At 42.3% G+C, this 20,884-nt stretch overlaps 1 protein-coding gene across 5 annotated transcripts in view; it reads left to right on the top strand.

Moving 5' to 3' along the window:
* IL15RA (interleukin 15 receptor subunit alpha) overlaps positions 1-20,884 on the top strand; it is a 199,916-nt gene that overhangs the window by 67,073 nt on the left and 111,959 nt on the right. For all 5 annotated transcript variants that reach the window (XM_044280017.1, XM_044280015.1, XM_044280016.1 and 2 more), the window contains 2 exons: positions 18,115-18,309; positions 18,887-18,946. In XM_044280017.1, coding sequence (XP_044135952.1) covers positions 18,115-18,309; positions 18,887-18,946 — 255 coding nt within the window. The remainder of the gene's footprint in view (positions 1-18,114; positions 18,310-18,886; positions 18,947-20,884) is intronic.

Raw genomic sequence — 20,884 nt, 5'->3', positions numbered from 1 at the left:
ATCTGGAGGATATGATTACCTCCTCTCCATGCATATTTAACTTTTTCTAATGCCATGTATTTAAAGCTGGATGGATCACTATCATGACAATCTTTATAATGTTTCGATAATGAGTGCAGTTCATACCCCTTCTTAATGTTCGCAACGTGTTCTGACACTCTCTTTTTTAGTGTGCGTTTTGTCCTGCCAATATATTGTTTATGGCACGGACATTCTATTAAATAAATTACGCTATTTGAATCACATGTCAATCCTTCCTTAATATCCATGGAAAATGAATTTTGCGTTGACTGGGCTTTAGTAGTTTTTTTAGGGAAATTCGTGATTTTACAGTTGGAGCATCGTCCACATCTATAAAAACCACTAAATGACAACCAATTTTGTTTTTCTCCTATAGTACAATTCTTCTTTTTTACTGATGGGGCAACCTTGAGGCCTAAATTGGGAACCTTGGTATATGTTATTTGGGGTGTAGTATTTAGCAGGGGGCCAACTATCTTATCCCCAAGCAGATGGTGCCAATGTTTCTTGATGACTCTCTCCATGCCTTTGTACTGTGCATTGAAGGGTAAGATGATTCTCAATATGTCATCTGTTATTTCCGTCTGCGTGGGGACAAAAAAGTCTTCCCTTTTCATTACTCTAACCTCCTCCAAAGATCCCTCCAATAAGTGGATAGGGTATTCTTTATCCATAAATTGTTGTTTCAAATTTTCTGCTTCCATCTCAAATTGTAATTCCTGAGTGCAGTTACGCTTTATTCTTCTAAACTGACTTTTCGGTACATTCGTCAACCATCTTGGTAGATGGCAGCTTGTGTATAATATGTAACTATTTTTGGTAACTGGCTTTTGATATGTGTTACATATAAGTTTATTATCTTGTACTGTAATATTTAAATCTAGGAATTGTATATTTGTCGCACTTATAGTGGAAGTGAACTTGAGGTTCCAATTATTTTCATTTATTTCTTCCAGAAATGACGATAATGTTGTAGCCGTATCCTGCCATATAAATATTATATCGTCTATGTACCTTCACCATAGTACCAGACCCGCCCCCAGTATTGGTCCAATGGTGATGTCCTCCCACTGGGCCATAAATAAATTGGCATAACTAGGGGCGAATCTGGTACCCATGGCGGTTCCTTTTCTTTGCACATAGAATTCTTCCTTGAAAGAAAAATAATTGTGTGTCAATATATATTCAATTCCCTCTATCGTATATAGAATCTGGTCTTCCTTCATAATATTATGGGCAGTGAGTTGTTGATGTAAAGCCCTCAGACCTAATTTATGATCAATTATCGTATAGAGTGAGTTGACATCTAGGGTACCCAATATCCACCCATTCTTAAAATTCACTTCCTCTAATATTTTAATGATATCAGTAGTGTCCTTTATATAAGATGGTATATTTTTGACCGCCGGTTGTAACAGCCGATCAATATATCCTGATAAATTTGAAGAAATAGAATTGATCCCAGATATTATGGGTCTCCCTGGAGGATTTTTTGGGTCCTTATGGATTTTCGGAATACAGTACAAAATGGGTAATCTTTTTTCAGTATTTGTAATGTATTTGGCCTCCTGTTCCAATAGGATCCCAGATTCAGTGCCCTTTTTACAATATTGCACTAATAATCTAAAATATTCTTCCGTAGGGTCTCGTTTAAGTTTCATAAATGTGGTTTCATCCTGTAGTTGTCTTAAACATTCCTGATTATAATCTTCTGTGTTCAGAACTACTATAGCTCCCCCCTTATCCGCTGGTCTAATAGTTATATTATTAGCGGATTGTAACTGTTTAATAGCCTCAGTCTCTCTTTTAGTAAGGTTGTTTTTTATATTATATCCTTTCAATTTCCTTAAATCATTTTCAACACATTTTTTAAAAGTTGCCATTTGGTGGCTAATCTCTTGTTTTGGATATTGTTTAGAACCTGTTTTTAATCCTGTGTGTACATATTTTTTATAATTAAAATCTTCATTTAATTCTTTAATTATAGGATTTTTGATAAAATATTTTTTCAAGCAAAGTTTTCGGATAAATTTCTCCACCCCAATATAGGTGGAAAATTTATCTAGCTTGGTAGTTGGGGCATATTTCAAGCCTTTATTTAACAAATTCATTTGTGCTTCTGTGAGTTCGGTATTGCTCAAATTGACTATACTCGATATGGATTCTGTTTCTCGTATCTGTTTCGTCTTACAATGCCTTCCTCGTCTGGTCTTTCTTCTCCTCTGTGTGTTTGTGTCTTTCTGTATGTCCTCAATTCGTAGTCCTGTGTTGGATAGTGAGTTTGTGAGGGATAATGGTGGTTGTAATTCCGCCTGTGTGTTATCTCTTTTACTGGTGTTTGTCGGTGACGTAAATTGTAATGGTGTGTCTGTCTTTGGTCTCTCCCTCCTCTCCTTTTCGGTGATGGAGTTCGAACTTTTTTCATTTTTGTTTTGTGATGAGGGGGTGTAAAATCTAAAAAAAGAGGTGATGAAAGTGATTCATATCTATTATTTGTAGGGACATTATATGTATTTATGTGTCCCGTTTTAATTGTGTCCTGTTGTGTTTGTGACTGTGTGCATTGATTATGATGATCATTGTTAGAATCTTCTTCCATACTTATATTTTGGACATCATTAAGATTAGGATTTTTCAATTTCTTAGATTTTTTATGAATTATATCTTTCTCTAGAGTATCTAAATTTCTACATATTCTTTGTTGCCATCTATGTGTTTGGTCATTATTAGGGAATTGATCTATCACCTTCCTCAATTCAATCACCTGTTCTGAAATGTCAGCCAGGATTTGTATACGTCTGTTAATAATCATATGAATTAGATTGATTGACTGTGTTTTGAGGAAGGTGTCCCACTCCTTTTTAAAGGTATCATTCATTAAATCTGAAGCTGGAGTTTTAGTTAATGTTAGCCCTTTGGGAACAAAACCACTTTGTATATATTGGTTAAGTGCTTTTATTTCCCACTTATTCCGCAGTTGTTTTTGGACTAATTTTTCTAGATTACCAAACGTATCATCAATATTTCTTGTGGGATCATCATAATTCTCTACAGATGTATCAAAATTGTAATTATCAATCATCTTGTATTTAGTATCCATGTGTTGCCAAATATCCATGATGGATCAGTGGGAGCTCAACCAATGGGAGATAAAGTACGAAATAGAAAATAAATGGTGGCTCTCTCACTGTTCCACTTCTGGAAAGGTGCACAACCCCACAGCACTCCCAAATGCTGGTAGAAAACGTGAATATAAAAATTGTGATGGGGTCACTCAATATTTAGGCAAACACATGGTAGTTAGTATCCATATAAATTTTTATAGGCTACAAATAAATTTTATAGGCTACAAATAAACAGCTTTACATATAAAACATTTCATAAAAATTGAATGAATAAAAAATACACTTAAAATGCCGCACTCCAATATATGGAAAGTCTCTGAAGAGTTATTTTCTAATAGCCCTGGAACATATCCAGGGGCTATAACTGTTGGCAGATAGCTGCAAGTTCAATATTCAGGAGATAGCGATGATGGTAAAGATAAATCTCACAGTTATATTATATGGTGTACTTTACCGCTCCTGCAATGAATCCACATAGACGTCAAATTTTCAACAGGATATGCTGTTGTGAGCTGTAAGGACCTGTAGGTAGACTCTGTGTGTGAAGTTCCCCACGCCGTTAGTAGCGATGCTGCTCGATATTGCCGCTCTGACCTTCCAGGACCTAGGTGGCGTCCCACGTGGTTTACTGGGCGGTCACGTGATCTGTTTTTCCAGGCGGGGTTTTCAAACTTCTTTAACGCAAGTTCATAGAATATATGCGGTTATGGAGTCTTTTCTTTAATCGTCCCTCACTGTCATTCACCAGACGCGTTTCGGGGTAAAAGGGACCCCTTCCTCAGTGGTTTGACAGTGGAGGTATGGTGTCCAGTTTTTATCGTGTCTGTAATTGGCAAATGTGGGTTGGAACATAAGCTGAACCATTAATTGGACCAGTGAGGGACATCTTGAAAACCAGGAATGGATTTTTTCTTATAACAGGTTTACATTCATTATATTCTATCACAAAATTCTTAATATTGGTAAATCTGTCAATCAGTTGTACATTTGATGCGGTATAACATTTTTAATACATGCGTTTTTTTCCGGATTTTATTCATTTTACACCGGCTAAGTTTTATGTATGTATTAAAAATGTTATACCGCATCAAATGTACAACTGATTGACAGATTTACCAATATTAAGAATTTTGTGATAGAATATAATGAATGTAAACCTGTTATAAGAAAAAATCCATTCCTGGTTTTCAAGATGTCCCTCACTGGTCCAATTAATGGTTCAGCTTATGTTCCAACCCACATTTGCCAATTACAGACACTATAAAAACTGGACACCATACCTCCACTGTCAAGCCACTGAGGAAGGGGTCCCTTTTACCCCGAAACGCGTCTGGTGAATGACAGTGAGGGACGATTAAAGAAAAGACTCCATAACCGCATATATTCTATGAACTTGCGTTAAAGAAGTTTGAAAACCCCGCCTGGAAAAACAGATCACGTGACCGCCCAGTAAACCACGTGGGACGCCACCTAGGTCCTGGAAGGTCAGAGCGGCAATATCGAGCAGCATCGCTACTAACGGCGTGGGGAACTTAACACACAGAGTCTACCTACAGGTCCTTACAGCTCACAACAGCATATCCTGTTGAAAATTTGACGTCTATGTGGATTCATTGCAGGAGCGGTAAAGTACACCATATAATATAACTGTGAGATTTATCTTTACCATCATCGCTATCTCCTGAATATTGAACTTCCAGCTATCTGCCAACAGTTATAGCCCCTGGATATGGTCCAGGGCTATTAGAAAATAACTCTTCAGAGACTTTCCATATATTGGAGTGCGGCATTTTAAGTGTATTTTTTATTCATTCAATTTTTATGAAATGTTTTATATGTAAAGCTGTTTATTTGTAGCCTATAAAATTTATTTGTAGCCTATAAAAATTTATATGGATACTAACTACCGTGTGTGTGCCTAAATATTGAGTGACCCCCATCACAATTTTTATATTCAAATAAAAAATATGGTTTTCAGAAAATAGAGACAGAAAAACACACATAATCTAACATGTCAGATGAACATTGTAATAAACAAAAAATAAAAACTGTGCCAGAAGAGCCATTTTTGGTTACCTTGCATCACAAAAAGCGTAATATAGAGAGAGAAAAAAATCATATGTACTCCCAAAATAGTATCCATAAAACTGTCACCTTATCCTGTAGTTTCCCAAACTTTTTGGTAGTTTCTGTAGGGTGCAGGGGCTTCAAATGGGACATGGTGTCTAAAATCCAGTCCAGCAAAATCTGCTTACAAAAAACCATATGGCCCTCCTTTTGAGCCCTGCTGTGTGCCCTTGCAGCAGTTTAAAACCACATGTGGGGTTTTTCTATAAACTGCAGAATCAGGGTAATAGATATTAAGTTTTGTTTGGCTGTTTACCCTTGATGTGATACAGGAACAATGGGTTAAAATGAAAAATCTGCCAAAAAGTTACATTTTTAAATCTCCATTTTCCTTTAATTCTTGTGGAATAACTAAAGAGTAAGGGTACTTTCACACTAGTGGCAGGATGGATCCGACAGGCTGTTCACCCGGTCGGATCCGTCCTGCCGCTAATTCGCCGGACTGCCGCTCCGTCCCCATTAACTATAATGGGGATAGGGGCGGAACTCCATCGCAGTACGGCAGTGCAAGGCGAGAGGCCGTCGGACTCAAAGTACTGCATGTCCGGCGGCCTCTCGCCGTGCACTGCCGTTCTGCGCCGGAGCTCTGCCCCCCCATCCCCATTATAGTCAATAGGGGCAGAGCGGCAGTCCGGCGGCACGGTGAAATAGCAGCAGGACGGATCCGACAGGGTAAACAGCCTGTCGGATCCGTCCTGCCGCTAGTGTGAAAGTAGCCTTAACAAAGTTTGTAATATTAGTTTTGAATAAACTTGAGGGTTTAGTTTCTAAAATTGAGCCATTTATGGGTGGTTTCTACTATGTAAGCCCCACAAAGTGACTTCATAACTGAACTGGTCCTTAACCCCTTAAGGACACAGGGCGTACCGGTACGCCCTATTTCCCGAGTCCTTAAGGACCAAGGGCGTACCGGTACGTCCTGACTTAAAATCGGCATTCCGGCGCCGCGGGGGTTAATCGGAACGGGATTTCGGCTGAAATCATTCAGCCGGCATCCCGTAACAACGCAGGGGGGGGTCATTTGACCCCCCCGTATCGGCGATCGCAGAAAACCGCAGGTCAATTCAGACCTGCGGTTTTCTGCGTTTCCGGTCCATTCGGGTGTCCGGTGACCCGATGAACCGAAAAGACTGCGATCGGTGGCGTAATTATACACCACCAATCGCAGTCCGAGGATTTGAGGAGGCGGTGCTGGCCCTGGTGCTGAACACTGCTGTCCAGGGTGCTGATTGGTGCAGGGGAGAGAGGCGCGAGATTCAAACTTCCTGCGCTCCTCTCTCCCCTCCTCTTCCTGTTCTGCACGAGCACCCGGCAGCATCGTCCAGCACCAGCTCCTGTGTCCCCCTAATCGCCATCCATCACCCTCCTGCACCCATCGCCACCCAGGTAGGTTAGGGTCAGTGAGGGAGAGGCATCGTTAGGCAGGGAAAGAAGGGAAAAGTTAGTTAGGAAAAAAAAAAAAAAAAAAAAACTTTTAACTTTTACACAAAACTTTTTTTGATCCATCTATCAGACCCCAGACCCCCCCTGCCACTTGCCCCCCCCTACCAGCCCCCCACCACCACCAGCCCCCCCACCCCCTCCACCCATCCCCCCACCACTCCCCCCAACCCCCCCCCCCACCACCACCACTAGCCCCCTCACCACCACTTTTTTTTCTGCGTTCGCTGACTGGTCGGCACTTTTTAGCGTCCGTCCACTGTTAGCGCATCGCCTGCCCCACCGCTGATCAGCGTTGTACCGCTAATCAGCAACTTTTTTTTTTTCCTAACACTTGCCCTTTTTTCCTTTTTTTAGTACGCGAACACCCGTTGCCCCCACACACACGCACATATAATAAAGTTTTACACACACGCACACCTACACGCACACACACCCATGGCCCGCCGGGTGTTCTCGGCCGAGGAGGCATATGCCCAGATTGCCTCCGACTCCGAGAGCCCCAGTGAGGATGAGGATGACCCCACATTCCTCTTATCATCAGCATCCTCCTCATCATCATCGGATGACGATGAGCCACCAAGGCGGCGGAGACGCCGCCAGGCGGAGCCAGGGGCCGCACATGCTAGGGATCCTGTGGCCCACCCTAGTACGAGCCGCCCTGGGGTTCGTACTGGTTTCCCGGCCCACCAAATAAGTTCACCGGAGACCCCTGCCGATGAACTTAGCTGGTGTCCCCCAGTGGACTTTGAGCCTGAGATTCCGGATTTCGCTGGCAATCCTGGAATCCAGATTCCCACAGTGGGGTTTACTGAAATTGACTATTTTAGTTTTTTTTTCAGTAACCCACTGGTGAATTTGATGGTGGAGCAGACGAATCTGTACGCCCAACAGTTCGTCGCTCAAAACCCAGGCTCAGTTTTGGCTAGACCCGGTGGCTGGACGCCGGTCAGTGCAGCCGAAATGAGGACATTTTGGGGCCTCGTGCTGCATATGGGTCTAGTCCAAAAACCCAGTGTCAGGCAATACTGGAGTGGGGACGTCCTGTACCAGACCCCACTGTACAGTATGGTCATGACACGCTCCCGGTTTGAGGCCATCCGGAAATGTCTGCATTATTCCGATAATGCAGCATGTCCACCCCGAGGTGATCCTGCCTATGACCGGCTGTATAAGATACGGCCTGTCATCGATCACTTTGGGGCCACATTTCAGCAGGCCTACGTACCTGGAAGGGAGGTCGCGGTTGATGAGTCGCTCATTGCGTTCAAGGGGAGACTCAGTTTCCGCCAATATATTCCCACAAAGCGAGCGAGGTATGGCGTGAAGCTATACAAAATTTGTGAGAGTACCTCAGGGTACACTTACAAATTTCGTGTGTACGAGGGGCGAGATTCCCGTATTCAACCCCCAGAATGTCCCCCCACTCTGGGTGTTAGCGGGAAACTCGTGTGGGACCTTATGTACCCACTGCTGGATAATGGTTACCACTTGTACGTGGATAACTTTTATACCAGCATTCCCTTGTTCAGGTCCCTTGCCGCCAGATCTACGTTCGCTTGTGGGACCGTGCGGAAAAATCAGCGCGGCCTCCCTGCCTACCCCCTCCAGGTACCTATCCCCAGGGGTGAGACCCGTGCACTTACCAGTGGAAACCTGTTGCTGGTCAGGTATAAGGACAAGAGGGATGTCCTTATGCTGTCCACAATCCACGGTAACGGCACCACCCCAGTCCCTGTGCGAGGTACCGCGGCAACGGTCCTCAAGCCCGATTGTATCGTCGACTACAATCGGTATATGGGAGGAGTTGATCTCTCGGATCAAGTCCTCACGCCATATAACGCCATGCGCAAAACCCGGGCATGGTACAAAAAAGTTGCGGTCTACTTGGTGCAGGTTGCCATGTACAACTCTTTTGTACTATCCCGAAGCGCTGGCAGCACAGGGACATTCCTCCAATTCTATGAGGCAGTCCTCAAGGACCTGATCTTTTCGGACCGGGAAAGAGCAGGCCGGAGTACCTCGGGAACTGGAGGCGCCCGGATCGTCCCTGGCCAACACTTTCCAGGTGTGGTCCCCCATACTGGAAAGAAGGGACGAACCCAAAAAAAGTGCAGAGTGTGTCGCAGGAGGGGGATACGGAAGGACACCACCACTCAGTGCGACACGTGCCCCGATCATCCGGGCCTCTGCGTTATCGATTGCTTCAGGGAGTATCACACTTCCATGGAGTACTAAATTTTTATAATCCCCAACAGTTCACTAGAGAACATAAAACACTATGGCTCTCAGACTTTGGAGACACGAAAACTATTTTTCTTTCCCCCAAAAATATTAGTTTTAGTGCAGGCATCCTCAAACTGCGGCCCTCCAGATGTTGTAAAACTATAACTCCCAGCATGCCCAGACAACCTACAGCCATCAGCAGGGCATGGTGGGAATTGTAGTTTTACAACATCTGGAGGGCCGCAGTTTTAGGATGCCTGCTTAGTGTCTCCAAAGTCTGAGAGCCATACATATTGGGCATCGTCGCGTGCGTAAAAGTCGTCGCTATAAAAATAACTTTTGACCAAACGCCTCGGATGAACGGTGTTAAAAATATAAAATAAAAACGGTGCCAAAACACCTATTTTTGGGCAAAATTTCAATTTAAATCCATTTTGCCGGTAATAAAGCAAGGGTTAACAGCCAAACAAAACTAAATATTTATTGCCCCGATTCTGTCGTTTGCAGAAACACCCCATATGTGGTCGTAAATGGCTATATAGCCGCACGGCAGGGCATAGAACGAAGGGAACGCCATACGGTTTCTGGAAGGCAGATTTTGATGGACAGTTTTTTTTTTGACACCATGTCCCATTAGAAGCCCCCCCTGATGTAGCCCAGACTAGAAACTCCAAAAAAGGGACCCCATCTAAGAAACTACACCCCTCAAGGTATTCAAAAGTTACTTTACAAACTATGTTAACCCTTTAGGTGTTCCACAAAACTAAATAGCGAATGTAGAAACAATTTTAGATTTTAATTTTTTTGTTACATTGCCTCAAAAAAGAGTAATATAGAGCAACCAAATATCAAATTTACCCCAAAAATAGTCCCAAAACAACAACCACCTTATCCCGTAGTTTCCTAGATGGGGTCACTTTTATGGAGTTTCTACTCTAGGGGTGCATCAGGGGGCTTGAAAGGGTACATGGTGTAAATAAACCAGTCCAGCAAAATCTGCCTTCCAAAAACCATATGGCGTTCCCCTTCTTCTATGTCCTGCCGTTTAGCCAAATAGTAGTTTACCACCACATATGGGGTGTTTCTGCAAACTACAGAATCAGGGCAACCCATTTTGAGTGTTGTTTGGCAGTTAACCCTTGTTTTACTCCTAGAAAAAATTGATTATATTGGAAAATTTTCCAAAAAATTGAAATTTCATAATTGTTTCTCCATCTGCCATTAACTCTTGTGGAACACCTAAAGGGTTAACAAAGTTTGTAAACCCAGTTTTGAATACCTTGAGGGGTGTACTTTCTTAGATGGAGTCACTTTTTTGAAATTTCTATTCTAGGGGTGCAACAGGGGGCTTCAAATGGGACATGGTATAAACAAAACCAGTCCTGCAAAATCTGCCTTCCAAAACCCATATGGTGTTCCCCTCCTTCTATGTGCTACCGTTCGGCCAAACAGTAGTTTACGACCACATATGGGGTGTTTTTGCAAACTACAGAATCAGGGCAACCCATTTTGAGTGTTGTTTGGCAGTTAACCCTTGTTTTACTCCTAGAAAAAATTGATTATATTGGAAAATTTTCCAAAAAATTGAAATTTCATAATTGTTTCTCCATCTGCCATTAACTCTTGTGGAACACCTAAAGGGTTAACAAAGTTTGTAAACCCAGTTTTGAATACCTTGAGGGGTGTACTTTCTTAGATGGAGTCACTTTTTTGAAATTTCTATTCTAGGGGTGCAACAGGGGGCTTCAAATGGGACATGGTATAAACAAAACCAGTCCTGCAAAATCTGCCTTCCAAAACCCATATGGTGTTCCCCTCCTTCTATGTGCTACCGTTCGGCCAAACAGTAGTTTACGACCACATATGGGGTGTTTTTGCAAACTACAGAATCAGGGCAACCCATTTTGAGTGTTGTTTGGCAGTTAACCCTTGTTTTACTCCTAGAAAAAATTGATTATATTGGAAAATTTTCCAAAAAATTTAAATTTCATAATTGTTTCTCCATCTGCCATTAACTCTTGTGGAACACCTAAAGGGTTAACAAAGTTTGTAAACCCAGTTTTGAATACCTTGAGGGGTGTACTTTCTTAGATGGAGTCACTTTTTTGAAATTTCTATTCTAGGGGTGCAACAGGGGGCTTCAAATGGGACATGGTATAAACAAAACCAGTCCTGCAAAATCTGCCTTCCAAAACCCATATGGTGTTCCCCTCCTTCTATGTGCTACCGTTCGGCCAAACAGTAGTTTACGACCACATATGGGGTGTTTTTGCAAACTACAGAATCAGGGCAACCCATTTTGAGTGTTGTTTGGCAGTTAACCCTTATTTTACTCCTGGAAAAAATTTATTATATTGGAAAATTTTCAAAAAAATAGAAATTTCAAAATTGTTTCTCCATCTGCCATTAACTCTTGTGGAACACCTAAAGGGTTAATAAAGTTTGAAAAAACAGTTTTGAATACCTTGAGGGGTGTAGTTTCTAGAATGGGGTCATTTTTGGGAGGTTTCTATTATCTAAGCCTCACAATATGACTTCAAACCTGAACTGGTCCATAAAAAGTGGGATTTTGAAGATTTCTCAAAAATTTCAAAATTTGCTTCTAAACTTCTAAGCCTTGTAACATCCCCAAAAAATAAAATATCATTCCCAAAATGCTACAAACATGAAGTAGACATATGGGGAATGTAAAGTCATCACAATTTTTGGGGGTATTACTATGTATTACAGAAGTAGAGAAACTGAAACTTTGAAATTTGCTAATTTTTCAAAATTTTTGGTAAAAAATGTATTTTTTTATGCAAAAAAAATAACTTTTTTGACCCAATTTTAGCAGTGTCATGAAGTACAATATGTGACGAAAAAACAATCTCAGAACGGCCTGGGTAAGTCAAAGCGTTTGAAAGTTATGAGCACTTAAAGTGACACTGGTCAGATTTGCAAAAAATGGCCCGGTCCTTAAGGTGAAAATGAGCCCGGTCCTTAAGGGGTTAAAAAGTGGGTTTTAAAAATTTTCTTAATTTAACTTTTTTAACTAAATTTCTTTAACTTTCTTAAATGTCAAGAATTGCTTCTAAAATTCTAAGCCGCCTAACATCCTAAAAAATAAAATTACATTTTCAAAAGGATGCCAACATAAATTAGACATATGGGGAATGTTAAGTAATAAATATTTTGAGGTATCACCTTCTGTTTTAAAGGCAGAGAAATAGAAATTTTGAAAATTGCTAATTTTTTCAAATTCTTGGTAAATTTGGGATTTTCTCATAAATAAAGGTGAAATATATCAAATCAAATCTGCCACTGTCATGAATTACAACGTGTCACAAGAAAACAATCTCAGAATGGCTTGGATAAGTAAAAGTGATCAAAAGTTATTACCACATAAAGTGACACGTCAGATTTGCAAAAAATGGCCTGGGCAGGAAGGTCCAAGGTAGAAGGGGTTAATAACAGACTGCACTGTAGGATTTGTAATGAATTTAAAATTAAAAAAGTAGTTTAAAAGTTTTTGGTGGCACTATTTGATAATATGCAAAACAATGAGTGATTTCACATCTGTGACATCTATAGGTGGACTGGGAACTTAAAGTGGACCTGGAAAAAACTAAAAGTGGCCCCATGTTGTACTCAGGTCCAAATTTACAGAGGGAAGGGCGACAGAAGTAGGCAGGGACAATAGAAGTGGATGGTAGGGACCAGCAATACCGTATAGTGCAGAACAAAATGCCACCCCAGCAGAACCAAATACCACAGTACAGCCCAAAATACTGCTGCCAGTGCTGCAGTATGAAGATTTATAGTCTTAAGGAAGGCAATACAGTTGAAATCAGGAGGGTACCTGCGGATGCTGGCCAGGTGCATGCGTGCCTGAAGTTTCTACATTAATTGATGCTGAGAACATCAGATATTTATGTACCTGGGAAATTTCCCGGTAAGGTCTAAGGCCAGTCTGCCCCTGGTAACATCTAATTTTAGAGGGCAGTGGCGTGCTACCAGAATTAATATTATTCAGAGATTTGTGAATGATATAATAAAGACTGTTATTCACATATTAATGTAAGTAATAGAATTGTGTAGCTGTAACAGCGCTCTCAGCAATGGTTGTCTGTGCTTGTATAAGGCAACTTTCACATATGCATTAAAGCCATCCAGCAGGCTATTCCAGTAGAGGCAAAGTCTGCCTGAGTTCATTATATCTGGCATAGCCCTATAGGGCTGGTGCGCCACCACACCACATTGACTATATTGGGACCCAACGAGGATCCGGTCTGTTTCCGCATGAGTGCTGGGATTTGGCCAGACAAAAAAAGGTGATTGCACTATTTTGTGTCCGGCCAGATCCCAGCACTCACTACAATAGATGGTAATGATATGATCCTGAATATGATATGCCATAATGGCTGAGCAACCTGACAGTAAAACTCACCAATAGTATATGCAGTAGTATATGTAAGTGCCAAAGTGTAGTATGTAATGAGTAGTGTTGGGCGAGCATGCTCGGCCGAACACCTTTTTCACTTGAGCATCGTGATGCTCGGCACATCGTGGTGTTCGGCCGAACACGTGTATGCTCGAGCGTGATGCTCAAGTCTCCTCCCCACGCGTTTGTTGGCTGCTACGCAGCCAATAAACATGTAGGGGAGTATTGCCAATAACTGTAATGCTGTAGCCATGTTGGTTACTAGCATTACAGTGATTGGCTTGCCGGAACGCGTAATTGGGTGCTATATAGCACCCGAAGACACGTGGTTCAGCTCAGACTTAGTCAGGGCAAGCTGCAGCAGAAGGAACAGATAGTGTAGGCAGAGGAATTGTGTTTTTTTTTTAGGGAGTTTTGAGTGTTGAAAGGTGTTAAAGACCCAAAAGTCCTTTTAAGGACTATTGTTTTATCTGGCTGCGAAATATATTAGCGCAATGTGCGCTAAATTGCGTGCAATTGTTTGGCTGCTGGTGACAGCAGCGACATTACCTGTGCTACATCTCCCGTATAACATTAGCCGCTGGTGACAGCAGCGACATTACCTGTGCTACATCACCTGTGTAACGTTTGCGCATCATAAATATCAGTGAGATTCAGTTTAATTTGTTCACCTCTGGTGACAGTGACATTACCTGCGCTACATCTCCTGGATAACGTTTGAGCATCCTAAATATCAGTGACATTCAGTGTAATTTATTTGCGCGTACACTTACAAAACCTGCGCTACTGTATGTGTGACATACTTGCAAGCATATATACCATTTAATATGCTCAAGGCAAGCAGTAAGGGACGGGGAAGTGGCTGTGCTGCTGATGGTGCACACAGAGGCCATGGCCCTGGGTGTGGTAAAAACTGCCTGCTGCCAGAGCACATAAAACACACTCATCCACGATACCGAGCTTTATGTCCCAGTTTTCAGGGCGGCGCGGGACACCACTCTCGAAGTCAGACCAGTGCGACCAGGTGGTTGGTTGGATTGCAGCAGATAATGCATCCAGTTGGTTAAGCACCACCCTGTCTTCCACAAAGTCCAGTCTCAGTAGCCAAGAGTCTGGTCAACAGAATCCTCACCCTGATCCTCCTCCCACCCACCACGAGAGTCTTGGCAAACAAGTGATCCCACACTCTGATATTACAAGGAACTCTTTTCATCACCATTCCTTGATTTGGCCCTCTGGCCAAGCCTGCTTCCCAAACTCTTGAGCATCCATAGTCAGAAAAAGATGACGGTGGGGAACGGCAATTAGTGTTTCACGAGGTGAATGATGATGATGAGACACAGTTGCCAATAAGTCAACTGCAATTAGTGTCTCAAGAGGTTCATGATGAGGATGAGATACAGTTGTCAATAAGTGAGGTTCTTGTTAGGTCTCTGGGCCTAGATATCTCGATGTCTAAAAAAGGGGGAACATCCATTTTGAAATCTGATGTAAATTTCATATTGATTTCATTGATGTTCAACTCCTGTACAAAGTCAACAAAGTCTTTCTCTTTGCCCTTCCAGATGACAAATATGTAATCTATAAACCTAGCTCATATAATTACTCTTGTGATGTATACAATAGGTATATCACCAAATACCAAGGTTCGTTCCCACCAGCCCAGGAACAGGTTAGCATACGATGGGGCACGGAGAACTCCCCATCGCGGTGACCCTGAGCTGGTAGTAAAGGACATCAAACAAAAAGTAATTTGTCGTCAAGGTAAATTCGAATAGGCACAAGACAAATTGGTTATGGGCCTGGTATTGTCGGCCTCTTGTGTTGTAAAATGTCTCCACTGCTTTCAATCCTAGTGTGTGTGGAATGGAGGAATACAGTGCCTCAACATCAATGGAGACTAAAGATGTGTCATCCTCCAGTGAGACTCCCTCAAGACGGCCCAAGAGATAACTAGTATCGCTCAAATACGAAGGTAGTGTCTTCACAAAAGGTGCCAGAATGTGGTCTAGATAGATCCCCACATTTTTGTTCAGGCTATTGACCCCTGACACAATGGGGTGTCCCCTTAGGGGCACATTCCCTTTGTGAATTTTTGGCAGACTGTAGAAGGTGGCGACCATAGGACGAGGAGGAGATTGGGATAGGAGGGTCCTACAGAGAGAAACGTGGTGGATTTTTCAACTCAAGACGCTACACCCAGAGGGGCTAAATGACCAATTGTCTTTTGGCTGTTATATTGACCTTTAATTGATCCCCTTATTGGACCTGTTCCAACATTATCACGGTGTACCCTACAGCTCAGTAGGCCGCTCCCCCCTGCCCCGATACTCTTTAGAGTGATCAGTGTTTTGCATTACGAACCTGATGCTATATACTTACAATAAGATCATGAACTGGACTAATATTCGTCTTTCATTTGTTCCCTATACGACAGCTGTTGGGATATTTATGTCTTGCAGGTAATTTTGGCTATGCCAGAAAAAGACCATAAACCGACCTTATAAACTCTGAGATTTCCCTCAGGACTGCTATGTTGGCGGATCCTCAGGGCACGTTTACAATCTTAGTGATGCATGGAGATGACTATCTTTGCCCATTAGGCTAACCCATCTCATCGCGACTATCCCACCCACCTGCAGCGTCATAAGTTTGGGCGGTTACCGGGTTACAAGTGCACTTTTGTATCTGAAGCACTTCCTGGATCCGTCAGTTCACGTAACTGCGAGATGAGCACATGATCTAACATGTGATTGGGTCACGTGACGTAGAGGGGGGCGTGGATGGAGCGGAGTAGCGTGGCTTTTTAAACAGGTCGCCAGTGTATCTATACCGCCGCTGCCATACGCAGGATGCCATGGAGGACCCCCGCACCACCTTCCTCTGAGCAATGCATATCGAATATTGAACAGATGAGTATATTAATATAATAGTGATCTTGTGCCATTGAACTATTGCTTTGAGCATTTGGGCATACCTTACTGAATGTTTATGGAATTTATTTTGGCGACATCTGGCCATAATGATTCATTCAGTTGACAGGATTGATCACTATATTACTTTTGAGCATTGATTATAGCTTACCTAGGTTGATCATATCACATCATCCTTGCTTGTAGCTGATTTGGGGATCATCAAGACATAACATCATTTTGAACATTGTTTATCCCTGTTTGAAATATAACTTGGCATTATTTGGGCATAATAGCATACTAGTCCCCTGAGGAGTTGGCAGATGCCGATGAAACATTTGTTTCTGCATTATAGGGATACCTTATTACCCTGTTACGTTTATCAACACAGGTGTTATCCTATATATGTCTGACCAAGTCAGGCAGGAACACGGTGTTGCAAACACTTTATATGGCAAGATTTCCATTTGTGATTACCAGTGGCGTCAGGAATGATTCGACCCTTTCACATCTGTCTGACGAAGCTGGGCAGTCCAAAACGGACAAGAGGGATGTTCAAGGGTTTGGTAGTGAGGACCTGATATAGTCAGAATTAGGGACACCTAGGGTAAGAGACCCAGCATTGTGTCCCTCTTACCACTCCTTTTTGATCACTCTGCATGTATGAATTAATACGTATGCAGTTTGCAGTTGTATCAATGCAATACTATTTTTATAACTTATGGGCCTATTTTTTTATGATACTATTAAACGTTAAGTTTTACTAAGCTAACCACTATTTGTGATTTGGTGAAGGAGTACGTAGCAGACCGTCTCAGCGTGCTCAGTGATCCCTCTGTGCCCTACAACTACTGGGTGTCCAAGCTGGACACGTTGCATGAACTGGCGCTCTACACCTTGGAGGTGCTGGCCTGCCCTGCCGCCAGCGTTTTGTCAGAGCGTGTATTTGGTGCTGCTGGGGGCATAATAACTGATAAGCGCATCCGCCTGTCAACTGAAAATGCTGACAGGTTGACTCTTATCAAAATGAACAAGGCCTACATTTTCCCTGACTTCTCTACTCCACCAGAAGAAAGCGGCTGAACATAAAGGCACTTTAAATGTGGATTTTATGGTGCATTGAATACACTGTATTCCCATACACCCCTTCCACCACAAACAAGGGTATATGGTTCAATCTTCCTTTTCTCGTCCTCCTCCTCCATCATAGCAACATGCTTATTAGGCTGCCCTCGCTTCTAATGTTTTAGAGGGTCAGCTCAGCAGCAGACCACCACCCCTAATGTTTTAGAGGGTCAGTGGCAGGCCCTCGCCCATAATGTTTTAAATGGTCAGATCAGCAGCAGGCCCCCGCCCCTAATATTTTAGATGGTCAGCTCAGCAGCAGCCCCTTACCCCTAATGTTTTTGAGGGTCACCAGCAGGCCATTAATCATAATTTTTCAAGGGTGTGTATGATGCCCTCCTTTATGTGTAATAAAGGGTGTATTGGAGTGCCGTTTCCTTGTAATTTTTGGCAGCCCTTTCACTTTATATACATAGGCTTTATGAGTGGAGGAGTCCCACTACCTGAACAATTGTACCACAATGTGAATAAGGGCCCTACTTTATGTGATATACAGAGTGTATCGGAGTGCCTCTTGCTTGTAATTTTTGGCAGCACGTGCACTTTATATACAAGTAAATATACAGGAAAGAATGTTTCCTAACAATTTTTGATCGGCGCCACACTTGGGAACGAGTTTCCATGAATGATTGCCCCTGATAATTGTCCGAAAATCATCCAGTTTAATAAGAGTCCTTGTGTATATCTAAACATTTTAATTTCTATTATTCACTAGTCTGCAGTGTCCCAAAGAGAGTGAAGAACGTAAAGATGAACCTGTTCTCAGAAAGCTATGAAGTGAACAGTCACTTGCGGTATGTATGCGAAGATGGCTACAAACGTCAAGCTGGCACATCAAATCTCGCCATTTGCCAATTTAATGATAAAACAAAGAAAGCAGACTGGAAATATGGAAACATCTCCTGCATTCGTAAGTACTGTTTAAAGGAATAAGACTAATCCTCAGCATAGGCCATTCATATCTGATCGGTGAGGGTCTGAATGGTAGCTGACCACTACACTTTGAACGGAGCTGTGCTTCCTGTTTCATTCTAGTCCCCCCCCCCCCCCCAACAAAAAAAAATTGTATAAGGCCGAGAATGTTAAAAAAAAAAAAAAGCCTTTCTACCTAATCCCCCAAATTCCAGTGTCACTGCTTCTTTGCTTCTGGTGGTCTCTGTTTCCAGCGCTGCGGCGATGACATGCCCAATTACCCCACATGACTGTTGCCGCCAATCACTGGCTTATCGGTCACATGTAGGTGTTGGGTGTGTCATTGCTGTAGTAAGACTGGGAGACTGGGGTCCGAGGTGACCATTGAGCAGGGTGTTAGCTGCACTGGTCATGTAGAGTACGTGGTCATGCCAACACTGTGGCATTGGAAACACAGTTCGTGAGGAGCAAACTTGAGCAAAATAAGGTCTTTACAGAGAATTTTTGTAATATTATATTTCGAGTTGACAGAGGCCCAGTCTGAAATGCGTCTGGTTTTATCATGTCCAATTTAGGAGACCCATCAATTGCTACTACAGCTCCAATCAATACAAAATCTCCATTCACTACTTCAGGTAAGAATCGCAATTTTATGTTGGCACATAAATATACCCTTATCTTACAGCCACATTAGGTATGGAAATAAATCTGATAGCATCCTTACACAATCTTACAGTGAGACAGGGGAATGGTTATACACTGCTGTCAGTTTATTCCTATGTTTCTAGGTGGAATAATAGAGGAATATCACATGTACAGCTCTAAGAAAAGAGGCTCTAGAATTGTTATTTCTGCAACTATGTAAGGAAAGTAGACAGGCTCTCGTTAGAAGTAATCTATCACTAGGTACCTCCATATCCAACTGTTTGCCTAGACACATAGTTGTGGTTCACCTGATTAAAGCATTACTTTTCTTTTGCTGATCCGAGGTTCCATTCCCAAGTTATGAGAATTAGGTACAATGGTGCAATGAGGCATCACTATTGCTCTGGTTGCCCCTAAGCTCCTCTCCTTTCCGTGGCCAGCCTTTGCCTGGCTGCTTTCCCACTGCCTGGCCCTGTCAATCAAAGCAGCAAGGGAAGGGCTGGCCAGAGATAGGGGGAGATTTTGGGAGCAACAAGAGTAACGATGACGCCCTTGTTGCACTAAGTGCCTCATTTGCATATTAGGAACAAAATTACATAACACAAAAATGGAGCCTTGAATGAACAAAATAAAACTGGCACTTAAATAGAGTGAACCACAGCTATGCAAATAGTTGGATAGGGTAGTCTTTGGTGACATACCCTTGGTGATACTTTAGCATTTATTGATTCACACAGAAAATAAATTAAATTAGTCCTTTTTTTCCATTTTTTTTTTCCATTCGAATATCATATAAGCTATGATGTGGTAGAGCAGTGGTGTAGATCTTGCCCCACATGACCCCAGTTCTGACAAGCCTATTCGGTCCAGAGTAATACATTAGGTTGTATGCAATCTTGTGGACTGCAGCTGTCACCTAATAATTAAAGTCAATCATTAGTGCTACAAAAAGCCACAATGTATCCCTGACCTAAAGGGGTATTCCAGGATTTTGTTATGGATCGACTATCACTGTGTTCACTGTGTAGTTTGGTGCCAACTTCTGGGGCTACCTTGAAATAGCTGATCGGTGGGGTTGCTCGGTGTCGAACCCCCGGTGATCATATAATGAAGGCCTTTCCTTAATCATCAATAACAAAATCCTGGAATACGCTTTAATGTGAATAGGATGTCAATTTCTCTGTTCATTATTGGGTAGCCTTGATGTCAGTCTCATAGGAGTGAATATAGAGCCTGACATCCAGTCCACACTAAAGACGCTTTATGAATTAGCTAGTCAGAGTAGAGGGTCATGTGGGGCTAAGAACAGAACTCCAGTGACTGGTAAGCTAAATCATTGCTCTACCACATGTCTTATGTGGTATTCAAATGGGCCAACAATAAATACAAGGGCGTGCTTCTTTAGGCTAGGGCTACACAGTGATGTGCATCACACAACAATGTACCTAATGATTGTCAATGGTGTCGCAATGTGACACACAACATGCTGCCACATTGTGACAGTTGCAAAAAATCCAGACCTGATGGATTTTCTATTGCAGATCACAAGTGAATTTGACTTCATTGACTTTAATGTCAGTTAAATGCGAGTTCTAAAATAGTAGTGCAACAGAAAGCTGCAGGCAGGTCGCAGGTCGCAGGGTTTAGAGTAAACCAGCGTGCTTCTTTACTGGAGGAACTCAAGTGCAAAACAATACAGGCAGTGCACTGAGCTGGCTTCTCCAGTCTCCTCCCTGGTAAAAGAAGGTACTGGGATGAGGGAAGGCCTGAGCTCTTTCTCTTTCTTTCTCTTTCTCTTTTCTCTTTCTTTTTCTCTTTCTTTCTTTCTTTCTCTTTCTTTCTCTTTTCTCTTTCTTTTTCTCTTTCTTTCTCTTTCTCTTTCTCTTTCTTTTTCTCTTTCTTTTTTTCTCTTTCTTTTTTTCTCTTTC

The sequence above is a fragment of the Bufo gargarizans genome, chromosome 2, assembly GCF_014858855.1.
Source record: "Bufo gargarizans isolate SCDJY-AF-19 chromosome 2, ASM1485885v1, whole genome shotgun sequence".
Lineage (NCBI taxonomy): Eukaryota > Metazoa > Chordata > Amphibia > Anura > Bufonidae > Bufo > Bufo gargarizans.
This window is presented reverse-complemented; position numbering and strand designations above follow the sequence as displayed.